This window comes from Coregonus lavaretus, assembly GCF_964263955.1.
Source record: "Coregonus lavaretus genome assembly, chromosome: 16".
Classification (NCBI taxonomy): domain Eukaryota; kingdom Metazoa; phylum Chordata; class Actinopteri; order Salmoniformes; family Salmonidae; genus Coregonus; species Coregonus lavaretus.
Window position 1 is genome coordinate 39,074,750 of NC_140003.1, and position 20,639 is coordinate 39,095,388.

The 20,639-nt window shown below is 43.0% G+C and overlaps 1 protein-coding gene across 2 annotated transcripts; it reads right to left on the reverse strand.

The window, feature by feature from the left end:
* Positions 1-7,068: 7,068 nt before the first annotated feature.
* LOC311143248 (uncharacterized protein) lies at positions 7,069-20,349 on the reverse strand. 2 transcript variants are annotated; one of them, XM_084179060.1, is made up of 20 exons: positions 20,153-20,349; positions 15,836-15,940; positions 15,415-15,548; positions 13,377-13,411; positions 13,010-13,095; positions 12,743-12,813; positions 12,566-12,615; positions 12,364-12,446; positions 10,797-10,819; positions 10,436-10,485; positions 10,238-10,320; positions 10,089-10,111; positions 9,829-9,881; positions 9,264-9,342; positions 9,019-9,044; positions 8,847-8,905; positions 8,296-8,365; positions 7,776-8,192; positions 7,590-7,661; positions 7,069-7,467 (listed from the first exon to the last, which is right to left on the reverse strand). In XM_084179060.1, the coding sequence occupies exons 1-20, from the start codon at positions 20,270-20,272 to the stop codon at positions 7,391-7,393; spliced, it is 1,716 nt and encodes a 571-aa protein (XP_084035186.1). In that variant the 5' UTR covers positions 20,273-20,349; the 3' UTR covers positions 7,069-7,390. The 2 variants fall into 2 exon arrangements, with proteins under 2 accessions (XP_084035186.1, XP_084035187.1); XM_084179061.1 differs by having other exon boundaries at positions 7,385-7,467; positions 7,580-7,661.
* Positions 20,350-20,639: the final 290 nt, after the last annotated feature.

Genomic DNA, 20,639 nt, shown 5'->3' on the forward strand with positions numbered 1-20,639 from the left:
TAAGTTTACAGATGTCATGATCACCCGGAGAGCAGTGTTTCCCAAATTGCAATGGCCGCTCTGCTCTTCTTTGTCTCCATCCAGTACTTATAATATTCCCCAAAATATGGGTGGCTCCCTCTACTGTCCAATCCCGTGTCTTCTATGGGGCGTCACCCTAAAAACGTCTCCCTTTCTTCTAAATAAACATCCTCTCAGGTTCCACTTAAAACCTTATCAAAGTCATAATCTTAATACACTACACTGTATTTGCGAACAAGTACTCATTGTGAAAATGTATTTGTTTTCAATAAACATTTGGAGACAAAATATAGTTCACATGTTGTCAATCTCAGCCAACCCTGTCTGTTTTGCCCCATAGTTGCGCACGCGTCGGGAACATTGCCTTTACATTTCAATTGAGCTATAACACGGATCTTCCGAGATACATCTGTGATACAGATTGACTCCAGCCCTTAATCTGTTACAGAGCAATACAAGTGGACCACATGACATCACAACATTCCTAAAAAGTGCAACAAAAGAACCTGTGCAGGGGGTCAATTTAAACTATGACAGAGTTTCTAGAGAACATTGGGTTGGCTGAGTTTTTGTATGCAGTATTTTCAGCCTGTGTTGAAAGATGTTACAAATGATTTCAGACATAAGGTGTTGTTACTTTTCAGTAATGTTTGCACTATACTGTATCTCAACTGTACAGAAATATTGTACAGAAATATTATAATCGCCTATTTTTATGATGGTTATTAAAGATAATTTGTAGATATATTTACATACTGAGTGTGAGATGGCTGGGTCAAGGTTGCTTTGTTTTGAAGAGTGTCTGGAATTCCAGTTATGATTCCATTCCAACCATCAGTCATTTATTTCTATGCCAATTGTATGGAGTGCCAGGTGACGTTCCTCAATATGACCACTGACTGCTGAACCAATATAAATACACTAACCAGCTCAGTAGTTTTCCTTATTGGATCCAGTTGAGGGCCGCTTTACCTCAAGGGCAGAACACATTTGATCGGTTAGATCAGTGGTTCCCTAACTGTGGGGGTCGGCAGGGGGGACGCAGTGTCCCCCCCCCCCCCAAAAAAAAAAATATATTATTTTTTATTTATTAACTTAGTCCAGCTTTAAACTTACTCTTGAAAGCATCATCAGTTCCTCTTGTCATGCTAGTCATTGCATACCTTAGAGAGCTATTTATAACTTGTCAAATGTCCAGATCAACTATCCCATGTCAGCTAACGTTATTTTATTTAGGTCTTTTTAGCCCATAGATATTTTTGTAATTTCTAGTCACTCATATCACATGAATACACATTAGACATGGAAAAATGTATAGAATTGCAAGAAAATTTGCTTTAAAACTGCTGAATGTTCTTTGCACCCCACGTCAAAATGTGTAGAATTGCATGAAATAAGCTTTATACCTGAAAGATTCTTTACACCAACAAGAGGGGTGTGAACAGTTTGTGCCATGAACAGTGCTTGTGCCCATAGAAATAGATGTGGTGCAGGGATGTTCCCCAATGCTGGAAGGGGGGCCCGAGTGAAAAAGTTGGGGAACCCCTGTGTTAGATCACGTGTCAAACTCATTCCACGGAGGGCTGAGTGTCTGCGGGTTTTCGCTCCACCTTTTGTACTTGATGAATTAAGGTCACTAATTAGTAAGGAACTCCCCTCACCTGGTTGTCTAGATCTTAATTGTAAAGAAAAAACTAAAACCTGCAGACACTAGGCCCTCCGTGGAATTAAATTCGACATCCCCTGGGTTAGATGAAAGCTCAGTGGGCAGAGTTTACAGTGACAGGTCAGTGGTTGGAGTTACAGGGCTGCGTTCAGTACGGTGTGCAACGTTCCACTAAACGGAAACTGTGCTGTTCTGAACGACCAGTTGGAAAAATGGGGAGGGGTTGGGTTTGTTTACCTTTGCCATTTTAAATTAGTCACTCATTGCTTCAAGCCACACCCACCAAACATACCTCAAAGTCTGTTCAAGAACGTTGAAGAACGTTTTGGGGAAAGGTTTCCTTCCGTACAAACCGTCACTCAACGTAGCATTTACATTTTAATAATTTAGCAGACGCTCTTATCCAGAGCGACTTACAGTTACTGAGTGCATACATTTTTCATACTGGCCCCCCGTGGGAATCGAGCCCACAACCCTGGCGTTGCAAGCGCCATGCTCTACCAACTGAGCTACAGGACATTTAATCGAACTGAAAACACCCCAGGTGAGAGTCAAATAAAGAAAAACGAATCTTGTTGATGTCCTTTCTCAAAAAAGGTATACCTGTGTTCACAATAGCCTAATAAATGCTGGCATTCAATCTGAAACCACTGTGCACTTGACTTCCAGTAGTTTCCAAATGAACTGACATACAGTGGCTTGCGAAAGTATTCACCCCCCTTGGCATTTTTCCTATTTTGTTGCCTTACAACCTGGAATTAAAATTGATTTTTGGGGGGTTTGTTTCATTTGATTTACACAACATGCCTACCACTTTGAAGATGCAAAATATATTTTGTGAAACAAACAAGAAATAAGACAAAAAAACAGAACTTGAGCGTGCATAACTATTCACCCCCCCAAAGTCAATGCTTTGTAGAGCTACCTTTTGCAGCAATTGCAGCTTCAAGTCTTTTGGGGTATGTCTCTATAAGCTTGGCACATGTAGCCACTGGGATTTTTGCCCATTCTTCAAGGAAAAACTGCTCCAGCTCCTTCAAGTTGGATGGGTTCCGCTGGTGTACAGCAATCTTTAAGTCATACCACAGATTCTCAATTGGATTGAGGTCTGGGCTTTGACTAGGCCATTCCAAGACATTTAAATGTTTCCCCTTAAACCACTCGAGTGTTGCTTTAGCAGTATGCTTAGGGTCATTGTCCTGCTGGAAGGTGAACCTCCGTCCCAGTCTCAAATCTCTGGAAGACTGAGGTTTCCCTCAAGAATTTCCCTGTATTTAGCGCCATCCATCATTCCTTCAATTCTGACCAGTTTCCCGGTCCCTGCCGATGAAAATCATCCCCACAGCATGATGCTGCCACCACCATGCTTCACTGTGGGGATGGTGTTCTTGGGGTGATGAGAGGTGTTGGGTTAGTGCCAGACATAGCGTTTTCCTTGATGGCCAAAAAGCTCAATTTTAGTCTCATCTGACCAGAGTACCTTCTTCTATATGTTTGGGGAGTCTCCAACATGCCTTTTGGCGAACACCAAACGTGTTTGCTTATTTTTTTCTTTAAGCAATGGCTTTTTCCTGGCCACTCTTCTGTAAAGTCCAGCTCTGTGGAATGTACGGCTTAAAGTGGTCCTATGGACAGATACTCCAATCTCCGCTGTGGAGCTTAGCAGCTCCTTCAGGGTTATCTTTGGTATCTTTGTTGCCTCTGATTAATGCCCTCCTTGCCTGGTCTGTGAGTTTTGGTGTGCGGCCCTCTCGGCAGGTTTGTTGTGGTGCCATATTCTTTCCATTTTTTAAATAATGGATTTAATGGTGCTCCCTGGGATGTTCAAAGTTTTGGATATTTTTTATAACACAACCCTGATCTGTACTTCTACACAACTTTGTCCCTGACCTGTTTGGAGAGCTCCTTGGTCTTTATGGTGCCGCTTGCTTGGTGGTGCCCCTTGCTTAGTGGTGTTGCAGACTCTGGGGCCTTTCAGAACAGGTGTATATATACTGAGATCATGTGACACTTAGATTGCACACGGATGGACTTTATTTAACTAATTGTGTGACTTCTGAAGGTAATTGGTTGCACCAGATCTTATTTAGGGGCTTCATTGCAAAGGGGATGAATACATATGCACGCACCACTTTTCCGTTATTAATTTTTTTGAATCAAGTTATTTTTTAAATTTCACTTCACCAATTTGGACTATTTTGTGTATTTCCATTACATGAAATCCAAATAAAAATCCATTTAAATTACAGGTTGTAATGCAACAAAATAGGAAAAATGCCAAGGGGGATGAATACTTCTGTATGCAGCGTTTACCTTTAATCCAATGTCCTGGAACATGGTAACATTGCCTTTGAAAGCTGCTTGTCTGCAAACATGATTGAATCCCAGTCAAAATATGAGGGTGGATTGCATGTTTAGACAGGCAGCCCAATTTTTATATTCTTTCACTAATTGGTCTTTTGTCCAATCGCATCAGATCTTTTTCAGAGCTTATCTGATTGGCCTAAAACACCAGGCTTACAGCATGATGTAATAGTGAGGGTGGAGGGTGTAACATATAATAATAATAATATGCCATTTAGCAGACGCTTTTATCCAAAGCGACTTACAGTCATGCGTGCATACATTTTTTTGTGTATAGGTGGTCCCGGGGATCGAACCCACTACCTTGGCGTTACAAGCGCCGTGCTCTACCAGCTGAGCTACAGAGGACCACAAAGGGGGTGAATACACATGCCGGTTGCCATGCAGAAGGTCCATGGATCAAATCCAAGTGTGGTGTTTTTTATCACCTAAGAACAAGATAGAATGAGGGAAACTCCAATCTGCCACGGACAAGTTTGGTTCTTCATTTATTACAAAATGAATAAAAAGTGTGGCAACCTAACATGTAACAGTGCAGTTAACAAAAGAGTGGATGAGCAGTTAAAGACATGCAGGTTTTTCCTACCCATATGATTTAGGAATAACTCTAAACCCTAATCATGTAGATTATAAGAAGTTTTAAGTACAGAAGATGTTAAAAGCTTAAGGCCAGGATATAAAAATGATTGAAATGAATGCTTTAAGAGGTACATTTTAGTCATTTAGCAGATGCTCTTATCCAGAGTGCATACATTTTTCATACTGGCCCCCCGTGGGAAACGAACCCACAACCCTGGCGTTGCAAGCGCCACGCTCTACCAACTGAGCTACAATTTCACATACAAATATACACTGAGTATACCAAACATGTGGAACACCTTCCTAATACTGAGTTGCAACCCCCCCTTTGCCCTCAGAACAGCCTCAATTTGTCAGGGCGTGGACTCAACTAGGTGTTGAAAGCATTCCACAGGGATGTTGGCCCATGTTCACCCAAATGATTCCCACAGTTGTGTCAAGTTGGCTGGCAGTCCTGTGGGTGGTGGACCATTCTTGATACACACGGGAAACTTTTGAGTGTGAAAAATCCAGCAGCGCTGCAGTTCTTGACACAAACCAGTGCGCCTGGCACCTACTACCATACCCAGTTCAAAGGCACTAAAATCTTTTGTCTTGCAGATTCACTGTCAATGGCACACATACAATCCATGTCTCAAGGCTTAAAAATCCTTCTTTAACCTGTCTCCTCTCCTTCATCTACACTGATTGAAGTGGATTTAACAAGTGACATCAATAAGGGATCATAGCTTTCACCTGGATTCACCTGGTCAGTCTGTCATGGAAAGAGCAGGTGTTCTTAATGTTCTGTATACTTGCTATCAGCACTTTTTAGGATGTATTAAATATATATATACAGTGAGGGAAAAAAGTATTTGATCCCCTGCTGATTTTGTATGGTTGCCCACTGACAAAGACATGATCAGTCTATAATTTTAATGGTAGGTTTATTTGAACAGTGAGAGACAGAATAACAACAAAAAAATCCAGAAAAACGCATGTCAAAAATGTTATAAATGTATTTGCATTTTAATGAGGGAAATAAGTATTTGACCCCTCTGAAAAACATTACTTAGTACTTGGTGGCAAAACCCTTGTTGGCAATCACAGAGGTCAGACGTTTCTTGTAGTTGGCCACCAGGTTTGCAGACATCTCAGGAGGGATGTTGTCCCACTCCTCTTTGCAGATCTTCTCCAAGTCATTAAGGTTTCGAGGCTGACTTTTGGCAACTCTAACCTTCAGCTTCCTCCACAGATTTTCTATGGGATTAAGGTCTGGAGACTGGCTAGGCCACTCCAGGACCTTAATGTGCTTCTTCTTGAGCCACTCCTTTGTTGCCTTGGCCGTGAGTTTTGGGTCATTGTCATGCTGGAATACCCATCCACGACCCATTTTCAATGCCCTGGCTGAGGGAAGGAGGTTCTCACCCAAGATTTGACGGTACATGGCCCCGTCCATCGTCCCTTTGATGCGGTGAAGTTGTCCTGTCCCCTTAGCAGAAAAACACCCTCAAAGCATAATGTTTCCACCTCCATGTTTGACGGTGGGGATGGTGTTCTTGGGGTCATAGGCAGCATTCCTCCTCCTACAAACACGGCGAGTTGAGTTGATGCTAAAGAGCTCGATTTTGGTCTCATCTTACCACAACACTTTCACCCAGTTCTCCTCTGAATCATTCAGATGTTCATTGGCAAACTTCAGACGGCCTGTATATGTGCTTTCTTGAACAGGGGGACCTTGCGGGCGCTGCAGGATTTCAGTCCTTGACGGCGTAGTGTGTTACCAATTGTTTTCTTGGTGACTATGGTCCCAGCTGCCTTGAGATCATTGACAAGATCCTCCCGTGTAATTCTGAGCTGATTCCTCACCGTTCTCATGATCATTGCAACTCCACGAGGTGAGATCTTGCATGGAGCCCCAGGCCGAGGGACATTGACAGTTCTTTTGTGTTTCTTCCATTTGCGAATAATCGCACCAACTGTTGTCACCTTCTCACCAAGCTGCTTGGCGATGGTCTTGTAGCCCATTCCAGCCTTGTGTAGGTCTACAATCTTGTCCCTGACATCCTTGGAGAGCTCTTTGGTCTTGGCCATGGTGGAGAGTTTGGAATCTGATTGATTGATTGCTTCTGTGGACAGGTGTCTTTTATACAGGTAACAAGCTGAGATTAGGAGCACTCCCTTTAAGAGTGTGCTCCTAATCTCAGCTCGTTACCTGTATAAAATACATCTGGGAGCCAGAAATCTTTCTGATTGAGAGGGGGGTCAAATACTTATTTCCCTCATTAAAATGCAAATCAATTTATAACATTTTTGCCATGCGTTTTTCTGGATTTTTTTGTTGTTATTTTGTCTCTCACTGTTCAAATAAACCTACCATAAAAATTATAGACAGATCATTTCTTTGTCAGTGGGCAAACATACAAAATCAGCAGGGGATCAAATACTTTTTCCCCTCACTGTATATATATATTTATATAAACATTTATAAATTGTTTAAAGGTAAAACGTCCTTTTGCTACTGGCAAGCAAAATGGCAGCCTCTTCTTGTTTCACAATTGGTTCCCGGTCTCAGAGGTTGAACATACAATTTAAAAGTACTTTTGGGTGGGGATTATGATATTGACAAGGTAAGAAAGTGGAACAACGCGTTCTTCAAAAACTATTGCGAAATCAAATTCTCAATATATTGCTGCATAAAGCACCCTATAAAATCTTGTGCTGCCAATGAACTGAATGAGGGAAGGTGGATTATGGTTGTCATTTATCTGGCAGGGCTGTTTATCGCTTCAGGGCTGACCTGGCATCCCTTATGGCTGCTGTAGCTCTCTCTAGCTTATTTAGCTTCTTCTCAAACTCTGAACAAAGGAGGGAGAATATATTAGATTTAGATTTCACAAGCTTTCAAAAATAAGAAGCCTTAACATTCACACAATGCTACAAACTCCTGTACACCTGTTATTAACCCACCAATTCTCACCTCTCTCCTGCTCTGAGAGCATCTGTGATAATTTTCCAGAAGCCTCCATCACTCTCAGAGAGAGATCAAAATCTGAAAACGAGAGAAGGCAAGAAATAAAGTCAGCAATTTTGATAATATGCTCCCAACAGGGATTCATTGGTGAGGCAAGTTTTTTTTTTTATACCACCCAACCGTGCCACTCACCCTCCTGACTGGCCTTATTCGACAGGATCCTATTGGAGATGCTGACCATGTCAGAGATGAAGGTGTTGAAGATGGACTCTGTACAGCCTGCTTCGTTACATCTACTCCAGAACACTCGGCTGGCTTCAGAGTCAGAACCAACAGGTGAACCCAGGCCTCCAGGCCCAGCCGGAGGACGTTTGGAGACAGAGTGTGGAGAGGGAGAAGGTGGAGAGGACACAGGGATGAAACAGCAACCAGGGGGGACGTGTGAGACTGGTGGACTGGTACGAGTAGGTGTGCTGGTGACAATGAGTGGACCAGAGTGGACGGATGAGATTGGATCGTGAGCAGGACCAAGTGTGAGAGAGCTGCCGTGTCGACCAGAGAGGACAGGTTCTGCGGCTTGTCCTGGTTCACACGGCTCAGAACTGCACACTGAGAGGAGAGAATAGAAAACGGCTACATTATCAAAAGCTTTTCCAAGACTAAACTGATCAGTAGGGATAGTAAGTAAGGAGTGTAGGAGGTGAGTATCTACCTGAGAGGTTTGTGCCCTGAGAGGGTTCTTCAGACGCCACTGGCAGCAACAGACTCTGGGACACAGCGTACTGGATAGAGACACAATAATTGTATTTTATTTTTATTTTAGCTTTATTTAACTAGGCAAATCAGTTAAGAACAAATTCTTATTTACAATGACGGCCTACACCGGCCAAACCTGGACGACGCTGGGCCAATTGTGAGCCGCCCTATGGGACTCCCAATCACGGCCGGTTGTGACGCCTCAAGCACTGAGATGCAGTGCCTTAGACCGCTGCGCCACTCGGGAGCCCAAATGATGATCAAACCAATGGTCAATCAAACCAAATAATGATCAAACCAATGGTTTAGGACCAGGACAGAGACACAGTAATGATCAAACCAATGGTTTAGGACCAGGACAGAGACACAGTAATGATCAAACCAATGGTTTAGGACCAGGACAGAGACACAGTAATGATCAAACCAATGGTTTAGGACCAGGACAGAGACACAGTAATGCCACAGGAAGTGTTGGATAAGAATAGTCAAGAGTGTTGTGTAACTCACTGAGTCTATGACTGTATCGCTATCGCTATTGTCTCCGTTTTCAGGTTCTGGCTGACTTCCTGCGGAAAACAGTGGTTTTGATATTATCAGGGCTGATATAAAAAAATATTTAAAAAAATTAAACCTCCTGGCAATGTGTTGTGTGTGTAAATGTGTACCCTGACATGTTTACCTGTGGTGGGAGCCTCAGCATGATTTCTGTGAAGTAAGAGAGCAATATTATTTTTCTAACGTCACTGTACACTACAGAGGCAGGCAACTGTTATCTCCCTCCCTCCCTTTCTATAATATTTGGCCTACACAGGAACCGCCTCAACACTGAAAAGATAACATGTCTCATGATTGGGTATTTATGCCCATCAGACTAAACATGAAAGTAGTTTTATTCACACCAGACTAGAGCACCATCACCATTACCTGTGTTCAGAGTTGACACTGTCTTCTAGATCAGACTCCAAAGGGGCTAACTCCATGTCAATTCCATTCTCATCTCCGTCTGTTACAGAACATACAAAAATATGAATCAATGCAATGCATCACTGATGTCTTTGTAAAAACAAAAATATAAATGCAACATGTAAAGTGTTGGTCCCATGTTTCTTGAGCTGAAATAAAAGATCCCAGAAATATTTCATATGCACAAAAAGCTTATTTCTCTCATATTTTGTGTACAAATGTGTTTACATCCCTGTTAGTGAGCATTTCTCCTTTGCCAAGATAATCCATCCAGCTGGCAGGTGTGGTATATCAAGAAGCTGATTAAACAGCATGATCATTACACAGGTGCACCTTGTGCTGGGGACAATAAAAGGCCACTAAAATTTGCTCAAGTTTCAAGTTTTGACTGATTTCCTTATATGAACTGTTACTCAATAAAACATTGAAATTGTTGCATGTTGCATTTATATATTTTTTCAGTATAAATATAAATCGACAACAATCAAGATAATGAAAAGGGAGCCTACTGGAACAATAAAGTAACCTGAGTCTGAGAAATCCTCCTGTATCCTCTTTTTTGATGATTTCACTTCCTGTCTGTGACAGAAAAAGTAACAACTTGAGCAGTGTTCAGAAAAATAGTGCCCAGAGAATTAAAGAGACATATTTACATATTTAACTTTTTGACAGCAAAGAATGTTAATAAAGCTACATGCACTCAAAACGTGAAACAGAACAGGGCTGGTCAGCATCAAAGAAACAGACCACCCAACTATGACATGCATACATGAATTCAATACTTACGTGCTAGATGGGCTCAACCGTCTCTGTTTCAACAGCAAAAGCAAAGAGATTGCAGTTCACTGTGATATTACCATATATGATTACATGAGCATATTACGTGATTTTCTTTACTGAAGATATGCATCCCTTCTCAACAGCTAAATACACACCTTGGGTGTTTGTTTCTGCCGTCGTTTACTAGACATGTTGGAGTCACTATTGTGAGATGAGGGTCCTGCCACTGCATCAAGTCCTTTAGAATTGAAACATACATTTCTAAATTACAAATCTGATCTTTAAACTACAAGGAAACAACCAAAGGAGAAGTCAAGTCTGTTGGTGTGAGTCATTGGAGATAAATTACTTACCATCCAGCTCTTTCTGCAACGACTGTAGTTCATGCTTTTCACAATATGGCCTAAGTGACAGAGACAGACACGCCAGGCTCTCACAACTACATAATAAAGCACTGTACTGACATCAATGATAGAAATTAAGGAGCAAAGATGAATGGGATGGAAGGATTGAAGAAAGTGTTAACACACAGAAAGCTACCATTGCTGGAATGCTATCACACATTTTCCTACTTTAGGGACATCAAATAAAATCACTATGAGACATAATTGTCACCCCAAACAGAACCCCCTAGCTCATGGACTAGGTCAACTGGACAGCATCCAAGAAACAGACCACCCAACTATGACATGCATACATGAATTCCATACTTACGTGCTAGAGGAGCTCAACCGTCTCTGTTTCAACAGCAAAAGCAAAGAGATTACGATTCACTATTATATTACCATATATGATTACATGAGCATATTACGTGACTTTCTTTACTGAAGATATAAACTCAGCAAAAAAAGAAACGTCCTCTCACTGTCAACTGCGTTTATTTTCAGCAAATTTAACATGTGGAAACATTTGTATGAACATAACAAGATTCAACAACTGAGACATAAACTGAACAAGTTCCACAGACATGTGACTAACAGAAGTGGAATAATGTGTCCCTGAATCAGTATCTGGTGTGGCCACCAGCTGCATTAAGTACTGCAGTGCATCTCCTCCTCATGGACTGCACCAGATTTGCCACTTCTTGCTGTGAGATGTTACCCCACTCTTCCACCAAGGCACCTGCAAGTTCCTGGACATTTCTGGGGGGAATGGCCCTAGCCCTCACCCACCGATCCAACAGGTCCAAGACGTGCTCAATGGGATTGCGATCCGGGCTCTTCGCTGGCCATGGCAGAACACTGACATTCCTGTCTTGCAGGAAATCACGCACAGAACGAGCAGTATGGCTGGTGGCATTGTCATGCTGGAGGGTCATGTCAGGATGAGCCTGCAGGAAGGGTACCACATGAGGGAGGAGGATGTCTTCCCTGTAATGCACAGTGTTGAGATTGCCTGCAATGACAACAAGCTCAGTCCGATGATGCTGTGACACACCGCCCCAGACCATGACGGACCCTCCACCTCCAAATCGATCCCGCTCATTCCTTTGACGATAAACGTGAATCCGACCATCACCCCTGGTGAGACAAAACCGCGACTCGTCAGTGAAGAGCACTTTTTGCCAGTCCTGTCTGGTCCAGCGACGGTGGGTTTGTGCCCATAGGCGACGTTGTTGCCCGTGATGTCTGGTGAGGACCTGCCTTACAACAGGCCTTCAAGCCCTCAGTCTAGCCTCTCTCAGCCTATTGCGGACAGTCTGAGCACTGATGGAGGGATTGTGCGTTCCTGGTGTAACTTGGGCAGTTGTTGTTGCCATCCTGTACCTGTCCCGCAGGTGTGATGTTCGGATGTACCGATCCTGTGCAGGTGTTGTTACACGTGGTCTGCCACTGCGAGGACGATCAGCTGTCCGTCCTGTCTCCCTGTAGTGCTGTCTTAGGCATCTCACAGTACGGACATTGCAATTTATTGCCCTGGCCACATCTGCAGTCCTCAGGCACATTCACGCAGATGAGCAGGGACCCTGGGCATCTTTCTTTTGGTGTTTTTCAGAGTCAGTAGAAAAGCCTCTTTAGTGTCCTAAGTTTTCATAACTGTGACCTTAATTGCCTACCGTCTGTAAGCTGTTAGTGTCTTAATGACCGTTCCACAGGTGCATGTTCATTAATTGTTTATGGTTCATTGAACAAGCATGGGAAACAGTGTTTAAACCCTTTACAATGAAGATCTGTGAAGTTGTTTGGATTTTTACGAATTATCATTGAAAGACAGGGTCCTCAAAAAGGGACACTTCTTTTTTTGCTGAGTTTACATCCCTTCTCAACAGCTAAATACACACCTTGGGTGTTTGTTTCTGCCGTCGTTTACTAGACATGTTGGAGTCACTATTGTGAGATGAGGGTCCTGCCACTGCATCAAGTCCTTTAGAATTGAAACATACATTTCTAAACTATAAATCTGATCTTTAAACTACATGGAAACACAACCAAAGGAGAAGTCAAGTCCATGTTGGTGTGAGTCATTGGAGATAAATTACTTACCATCCAGCTCTTTCTGCAACGACTGTAGTTCATGCTTTTCACAATATGGCCTAAGTGACAGAGACAGACACGCCAGGCTCTCACAACTACATAATAAAGCACTGTACTGACATCAATGATAGAAATGAAAAAGCAAAGATAATGGTTTTGGAATTAAAAACTCCTCCTCATACTCACTTGACAATGCCACTATCGATGTGTTCTAGACTGACGTTTTCCTCTTTCTTCTCACAGACGAGACAAAACAGCTGGAAATGGGAACGGAAATTGATTAATTTAGTTGTGTTTGCTTCTCAGCCTTTAGCTGGATGATGTGGTTCAATGATGGCCAGCGGACGGGGATAGTGACCAGGTAATCAGTCATATATAGGCCTAGCTGTTAACTATCCATTCCATAATTGTCCTGTATGTGTGTTATTACAGTACAATCAGTGGAACACAGACCTTGGGTGACGTTTCTCCATTGTTGTTCACCTCTGTGTTTGAATCCCCGTTGAAAGACAATGCTCTACTCACTGTTCCATTGGTTGCTGTGTTGAGACAGAAACAACCCTCAACAAAAAGTCAAAGAAGCACCTCATTAACTTATAGCTTTTTGCTGGAACTGCAAGTTGGACCGGCAGAGGCAGCGTGTTCGTGTACAAAGCCAGGAAGATTTGCCCTGATGGACTAATAGGTATTTAATCAACTAAACACATCCAGATATATATTGGGAATGACAACTCATTGATTTCTGCTATAGTAACAGTTACTCAGGTAGCCTACAGGCATGAACCAGATGGACACATAAAACTCCTAACAGCCGCCTCACCTGCCATCTCCGGATGATGCTTCTGACAGTACAACCTGTAAAACACAGAGATACAGTCATAGAGCCCCATTCAATAACATGGTCATGACCTTTATCTACTTCCCCAGAGTTAGATGAACTCATGGATACCATTTTTATGTCTCTTCATCCAGTATGAAGGAAGTTAGAGGTAGTTTTGCTAGCCAATGCTAACTAGCGTTAGCGCAATGACTGGAAGTCTATGGTAACTCAGGCCCCGTGTAGCTCAGTTGGTAGAGCATGGCGTTTGCAACGCCAGGCTTGTGGGTTCGATTCTCACGGGAGGCCAGTATGAAAAATGTATGCACTCACTAACTGTAAGTCGCTCTGGATAAGAGCGTATGCTAAATGACTAAAAATTTTAATGTAAAAATGTAACTCAATGCGCTAACCCTAGTTATCAATTGCTCTAACGTTAGTTTGCAACTTCCTTCAAATTGCACTAAAAATTGTATCCATGACTTCATCTGACTCTGGGGAAGTAGATACAGTTGAAGTTGGAAGTTTACATAGACCTTAGCCAAATACATTTAAACTTAGTTTTTCACAATTCCTGACATTTATCCTAGTAAAAATTCCCTGTCTTAGGTCAGTTAGGATCACCACTTTATTTTAAGAATGTGAAATGTCAGAGTAATAGTAGAGAATTATTTATTTCAGCTGTTATTTCTTTCATCAAATTCCCAGTGGGTCAGATGTTTACATACACTCAATTAGTATTTGGTAGAATTGCCTTTAAATTGTTTAACTTGGGTCAAACGTTTCGGGTAGCCTTCCACAAGCTTCCCACAATAAGTTGGGTGAATTTTGGCGCATTTCTCCTGACAGAGCTGGTGTAACCGAGTCAGGTTTGTAGGCCTCCTTACTCACACATGCTTTTTCAGTTCTGCCCACAAATGTTCTATAGGATTGAGGTTAGGGCTTTGTGATGGCCACTCCAATACCTTGACTTTGTTGTCCTTAAGCCATTTTGAGACAAAAATTGAGCGTTTTGGTCTTAACTCCACTCGCCGTGTTTGGAGGAAGAAGAAGGATGAGTACAACCCCAAGAACACCATCCCAACCGTGAAGAATGGAGGTGGAAACATCATTCTTTGGGGATGCTTTTCTGCAAAGGGGACAGGACGACGGCACCGTATTGAGGGGAGGATAGATGGGGCCATGTATCGCGAGATCTTGGCCAACAACCTCCTTCCCTCAGTAAGAGCATTGAAGATGGGTCGTGGTTGGGTCTTCCAGCATGACAACGACCCGAAACACACAGCCAGGGCAACTAAGGAGTGGCTCCGTAAGAAGCATCTCAAGATCCTGGAGTGGCCTAGCCAGTCTCCAGACCTGAACCCAATAGAAAATCTTTGGAGGGAGCTGAAAGTCCGTATTGTCCAGCGACAGCCCCGAAACCTGAAGGATCTGGAGAAGGTCTGTATGGAGGAGTGGGCCAAAATCCCTGCTGCAATGTGTGCAAACCTGGTCAAGACCTACAGGAAACGTATGATCTCTGTAATTGCAAACAAAGGTTTCTGTACCAAATATTAAGTTCTGCTTTTCTGATGTATCAAATACTTATGTCATGCAATAAAATGCAAATTAATTACTTAAAAATCATACAATGTGATTTTCTGGATTTTTGTTTTAGATTCCGTCTCTCACAGTTGAAGTGTACCTATGATAGAAATGACAGACTTCTACATGCTTTGTAAGTAGGAAAACCTGCAAAATCGGCAGTGTATCAAATACTTGTTCTCCCCACTGTAAATGTATGTAAACTTCCGACTTCAACTGTAAGTATTGTTTGTTTCGGTTATTTCATTTGGACACTTGAAAACGAGATGGTGCATCTCAAAAGATTTCATCCCGCAAACGTTCTACTAAATAAATAAATAACATAAAGGGCTTCATTGCCAAAATCCCAAAGTATCCCTTCAAGTTGGTCAGTTAAGAACCACCTCTCATTTGCAATGAAGTTCAAAAATATATTTCATAGTTGTTAGGAAGAAAAGACGTTGTGCCTTGCACTAACGTAAACTTCTCTTCTCTATGGTCATCAACGTTTTGGGCCCCGTCTCGCACAGCGCAGGGGTAGTGGTAGGACTTCTTACAGCGTTTCACCTCACATCCCACTGTGGCACCCTTCTTCTTACATCTGTAGCAAATCTGGGTTGGAGAAACAGTACAGTAAGTAGCAGTTTGCTTTGTAAAGGCTACATTAGATAAATAAACATCAGACATAACTAGAGGATCCGACTAAAACAGTTAGACTTAATTCCTTCCTACAACGTTCAAACAACCAATGGAAACATACAAACAACCATGGGAAACATTCAAACAACCATCAAACAACCAAGAGAAACATTCAAACAACCATCAAACAACCAAGGGAAACATTCAAACAACCAAGGGAAACATTCAAACAGCCAAGGGAAACAATAAAAGAACCTCACCAGTCTGTTTCCCCTTTTTATCTCCTTAAGGACATCTTCCTCAGAGAAACCAAACAAGTCGTCAAACTCTGGCGAGTTCTGGCAAATAATCCCAGATGAATACAGCTGCCATTCAGACAACACATGGAAAAGCAGAGAGTTAAAGGGGCAATCTGGGATTCAAACAACAATCTGGGATTCTCATAGATGGTCAGTCCTTGCATCGATAGCTCCATCTATGAATTTGATTGGTTACATAACATGTATCCAAATAAAACACACCAAAAAAACATAACATAGGCCTAAGTGTTATGTAAGCAATCAAATTCATAGACAGAGCTGTGGATGCGAGGACTGACCATCCATGAGATCAAAATTATAGTTTTAACCATGTTTGAAGCTATACAGTGTTTGTTTACAATTAAATTGTTTACAAACAAACAATGAAATAGATGTTCTTTTTGGGGTTCTGATGGGGTATGACAGTTGTACTAAACTCATAAACCATGCATGGCCGCAGGAAGATGTTTTGGTGTGGGGTTTTTTTCTCCCTGCTCTGCTGATGAATATTTTTCTCCGCTAATGCAGGGTTTCCCAAACTCGGTCCTGGGGCCCCCCCTGGATGCACGTGTTGGTTTTTGCCCTAGCACTACACAGCTGATTCAAATAACTACAGAGTTTGGGAAACCGTGGGGAAGACAGTTTTGTATATTACTTTGTTTTTATTTGATGACTTTATTATTTTTAATTCCTTAAAGTCATGCCATCTCATCTCTGCTCAGACAGTAGCAGCCAAACAGCTCTCCGTAGCTGATGTGAGTAAGACTTTTAAGCAGGTCAACATTCACCAGGCCACAGGGTCAGACGGATTACCAGGACGTGTTCTCAGAGCATGCGCGGACCAACTGGCAAGTGTCTTCACTGACATTTTCAACCTCTCCCTGACCGAGTCTGTAATACCTACATGTTTCAAGCAGACCACCTGTGCCCAAGAACACTAAGGTAACCTGCCTAAATGACTACCAACCCGTAGCACTCACGTCTGTAGCCATGAAGTGCTTCGACAGGCTGGTCATCTCACATCAACACCATTATCCCAGAAACCCTAGACCCACTCCAATTTGCATACCGCCCCAACAGATCCACAGATGACGCAATCTCAATTGCACTCCAAACTGCCCTTTCCCACCTGGACAAAAGGAATACCTATGTGTGAATGCTGTTCATTGACTACAGCTCAGCGTTCAACAACATAGTGCCCACAAAGCTCATCACTAAGCTAAGGACCCTGGGACTAAACACCTCCCTCGATCCTGGACTTCCTGACGGGCCGCCCCCAGGTGGTAAGGGTAGGCAACAACATCTGCCACGCTGCTCCTCAACACAGTGGCCCCTCAAGGGTGCGTGCTTAGTCCCCTCCTGTACTCCCTGTTCACCCACGACTGCGTGGCCAAGCACGACTCCAACACCATCATTAAGTTCGCTGACGACAACGGTGGTAGGCCTGATCACCGACAACGATGAGACAGCCTATAGGGAGGAGGTCAGAGACCTGGCAGTGTGGTGCCAGAACAACAACCTCTCCCTCAACGTGAGCAAGACAAAGGAGCTGATCATGGACAACAGGAAAAGGAGGGCCGAACACGCCCCCATTCACATCGACGGGGCTGTAGTGGAGTGGGTCAAGAGTTTAAAGTTCCTTGGTGTCCACATCACCAACAAACTATCATGGTCCAAACACACCAAGACAGTCATGAAGAGGGCACGACAATGCCAATTACCCCTCAGGAGACTGAAAAGACTTGGCATGGGTCCCCAGATCCTCAAAAAGCTCTACTGCTGCACCATCGAGTGCATCCTGACCGGTTGCATCACCGCCGGGTATGGCAACTGCTCGGCATCCGACCATAAGGCGCTACAGAGGGTAGTGCGTATGGCCCAGTACATCACTGGGGCCAAGCTTCCTGCCATCCAGGACCTCTATACTAGGCGGTGTCACAGGAAGGCCAAATAAATTGTCAGACTCCAGTCACCCAAGTCATAGACTGTTCTCTCTGCTACCAAACGGCAAGCGGTACTGGAGCACGAAGCCTAGGTCCAAAAGGCTCCTTAATAGCTTCTACCCCCAAGCCATAAGTCAGCTGAACAATTAATCAAATGGCCACCCGGACTATTTACATTGACCCCCCCTGTTTGTTTTCACACTGCTGCTACTCACTGTTTATTATCTATGCATAGTCACTTTACCCCTACCTACATGTACAAATTACCTCGACTAACCTGTACCCCTGCACATTGAATCGGTACCGGGACCCCCTAAGGTTATATATAGCATCGTTATTGTTATTTTTTTTTTGTGTTACTTTAGTTTATTTAGTAAATATTTTCTTAACTCTATTTTCTTAAGACTGCATTGTTGGTTAAGGGCTTGTAAGTAAACATTTCATGTTAAGGTCTTCCCCGGTTGTATTCGGCACGTGACAAATCAAATCTTATTTGATTTTAACTTTATCTCTGTGCTCCCCATACTGTCCTGTCTTTAGCCAGCCAGACAACGTTAGCGCTGTGCTCCCCATACTGTCCTGTCTTTAGCCAGCCAGACAACGTTAGCGCTGTGCTCCCCATACTGTCCTGTCTTTAGCCAGCCAGACAACGTTAGCGCTGTGCTCCCCATACTGTCCTGTCTTTAGCCAGCCAGACAACGTTAGCGCTGTGCTCCCCATACTGTCCTGTCTTTAGCCAGCCAGACAACGTTAGCGCTGTGCTCCCCATACTGTCCTGTCTTTAGCCAGCCAGACAACGTTAGCGCTGTGCTCCCCATACTGTCCTGTCTTTAGCCAGCCAGACAACGTTAGCGCTGTGCTCCCCATACTGTCCTGTCTTTAGTCATCCTATTCAGCTAGGCTAGCTGCAGAGCTCTCTGTCAATAACATTTGACTAGTTCTTCAAAGATGATAAGGCATACTTTCACGAACTGTCTAACCCTCTGTCTCGTCCTTGTCTTGTGTACATTCCTCTCTCATGTGGTCTGTGTGTATCCAACATAATGTAGTAGGCGGGGTTTAGGACTTTGTGGCTGTGGTAACTAGTGACGAACCAAAAAAAAAACCAGGCGCAATGGATTTTGGTCATTGTAGTGAATTACCACGTTTGCGCTGAACTAAATTGAATATTTGCTTCATGAAAACTCCATTCAGCCCAGCGTCCCACATAATGTAATTATTGAGTTGATTTCTCTCGTGAATGATTTGATTTCTCTCTAGAGAACAGGCGCGTTGGGATCACAAAAAAACTAACTAAATGGAGTTCAAATGGAGTTCAAGTAATTCAATTAGTTGTTTAATAACCGAAAAAAAGAGGGAAAAAAAAGGTTAATCGCTCAGTATTACCCCCAACTAACTGGCCCACATCTCCAGCCTAGGCCAGAGAAGACCTTTGCCTAGGGCTAACTGCATTGAGAATTTAAATGGGAAAGTAAACCACAAAGCCATGCAGCCTATCTTATCTGTAAAGGTGTCCTTTAGTGGTCTCCTATAGTGCGCCACCAAAGACAGTACAGTATGAAGATAGGCTAAAACGGCTTCCCCAATAGAAAACCCCGATCACGCTTGTAGGCGATGTCATTGCGACGTTGGCTAGCAAAGGCATAACGGTCGTCTCGCGCATGTGCACGCCGTCAAATCAAATGCACTCCTTCGATATGAAGTTTTTTGTTTTACAAGAATGTAAACGTGTCAGTTTGTCACTTTCACGAGGTTGGAGTAACAACATGTTCAACTAAGACACTGGCTCGAATCTAGGTTGTGCTTTAGGATTGAGAAAGGTGTGCGCTCTGAACGAAATGCTGAATTTACGAATGGACAATCTGACAATACTCTGAAATTACGAACGCACCCCAGAGTGAATTTACGAATACAGTACACCAAATTTACTTCCCAAACGGGTCTGTTTCGCAAGCGTTCCCGGAAGTCTCGCGATGTTGCTCCTCTGGGTTTATAAACTCTTTGGCCACACTGTCAACTGGGTTTACCACAGATTGTTAGCTCAGCGTTTCCCAAACTCGGTCCTCTTGACCCCAAGGTAAGACTACATAGCTGATTGAAATTATATTATTTTTATCAGCTGTGTAGTGCTAGGGCAAAAACCAAAACGTGCACTGAGTTTGGGAAACCTTGTTAAATACTACTATTCTAACTTGATTGACTCGTTTTAGTTCCTTCAAGAAAGTTATATTTGCTAGCCTACCAGTACCAAAATCTTCGCCCAAAGCTAAATGACCCGCGTAGCTGGAATAACAGAACCTCCAGGCCCTGGTTATAACGCCTTTTAAAATCTTACCAAGCAGTTTTCATGAGCGGTGACAGAACCTTTTGTCGATAGCGGTCCAGTTGTCGGATTCTCTTCGGACGTTTGACAAAGTACGCATTGGACTTTCTTGCCATGTTGCTCGGTACCCATTCTGCAAGTGTTCGTTTTATCTTTAGCAACAACTTCCCAGAATCAGAAAATTGATCGCGCCAACCTCCGTGCTAGCTGGGCATCCGGTTTCGCTTCTTCAGAAATGTTGTCTAAACAAGTCTCCGTGTGGTTTTAGTTTCAGTACACTTGGGGGTGCAAGAGGGCATTGCGCACTGCCAACCACAGTAAATGGCAGGGATCGTCAACTATACTGAACAAAAATATAAACCCATCAATTTCTAAGATTCTACTAAATTACAGTTGAGGAAATCAGTGAATTTTAAATAAATAAATTACGATTTCACATGACTGGGAATACAGATATGCATATGTTGGTCACAGACGCCTTAAAATAAATGGGCCTCAG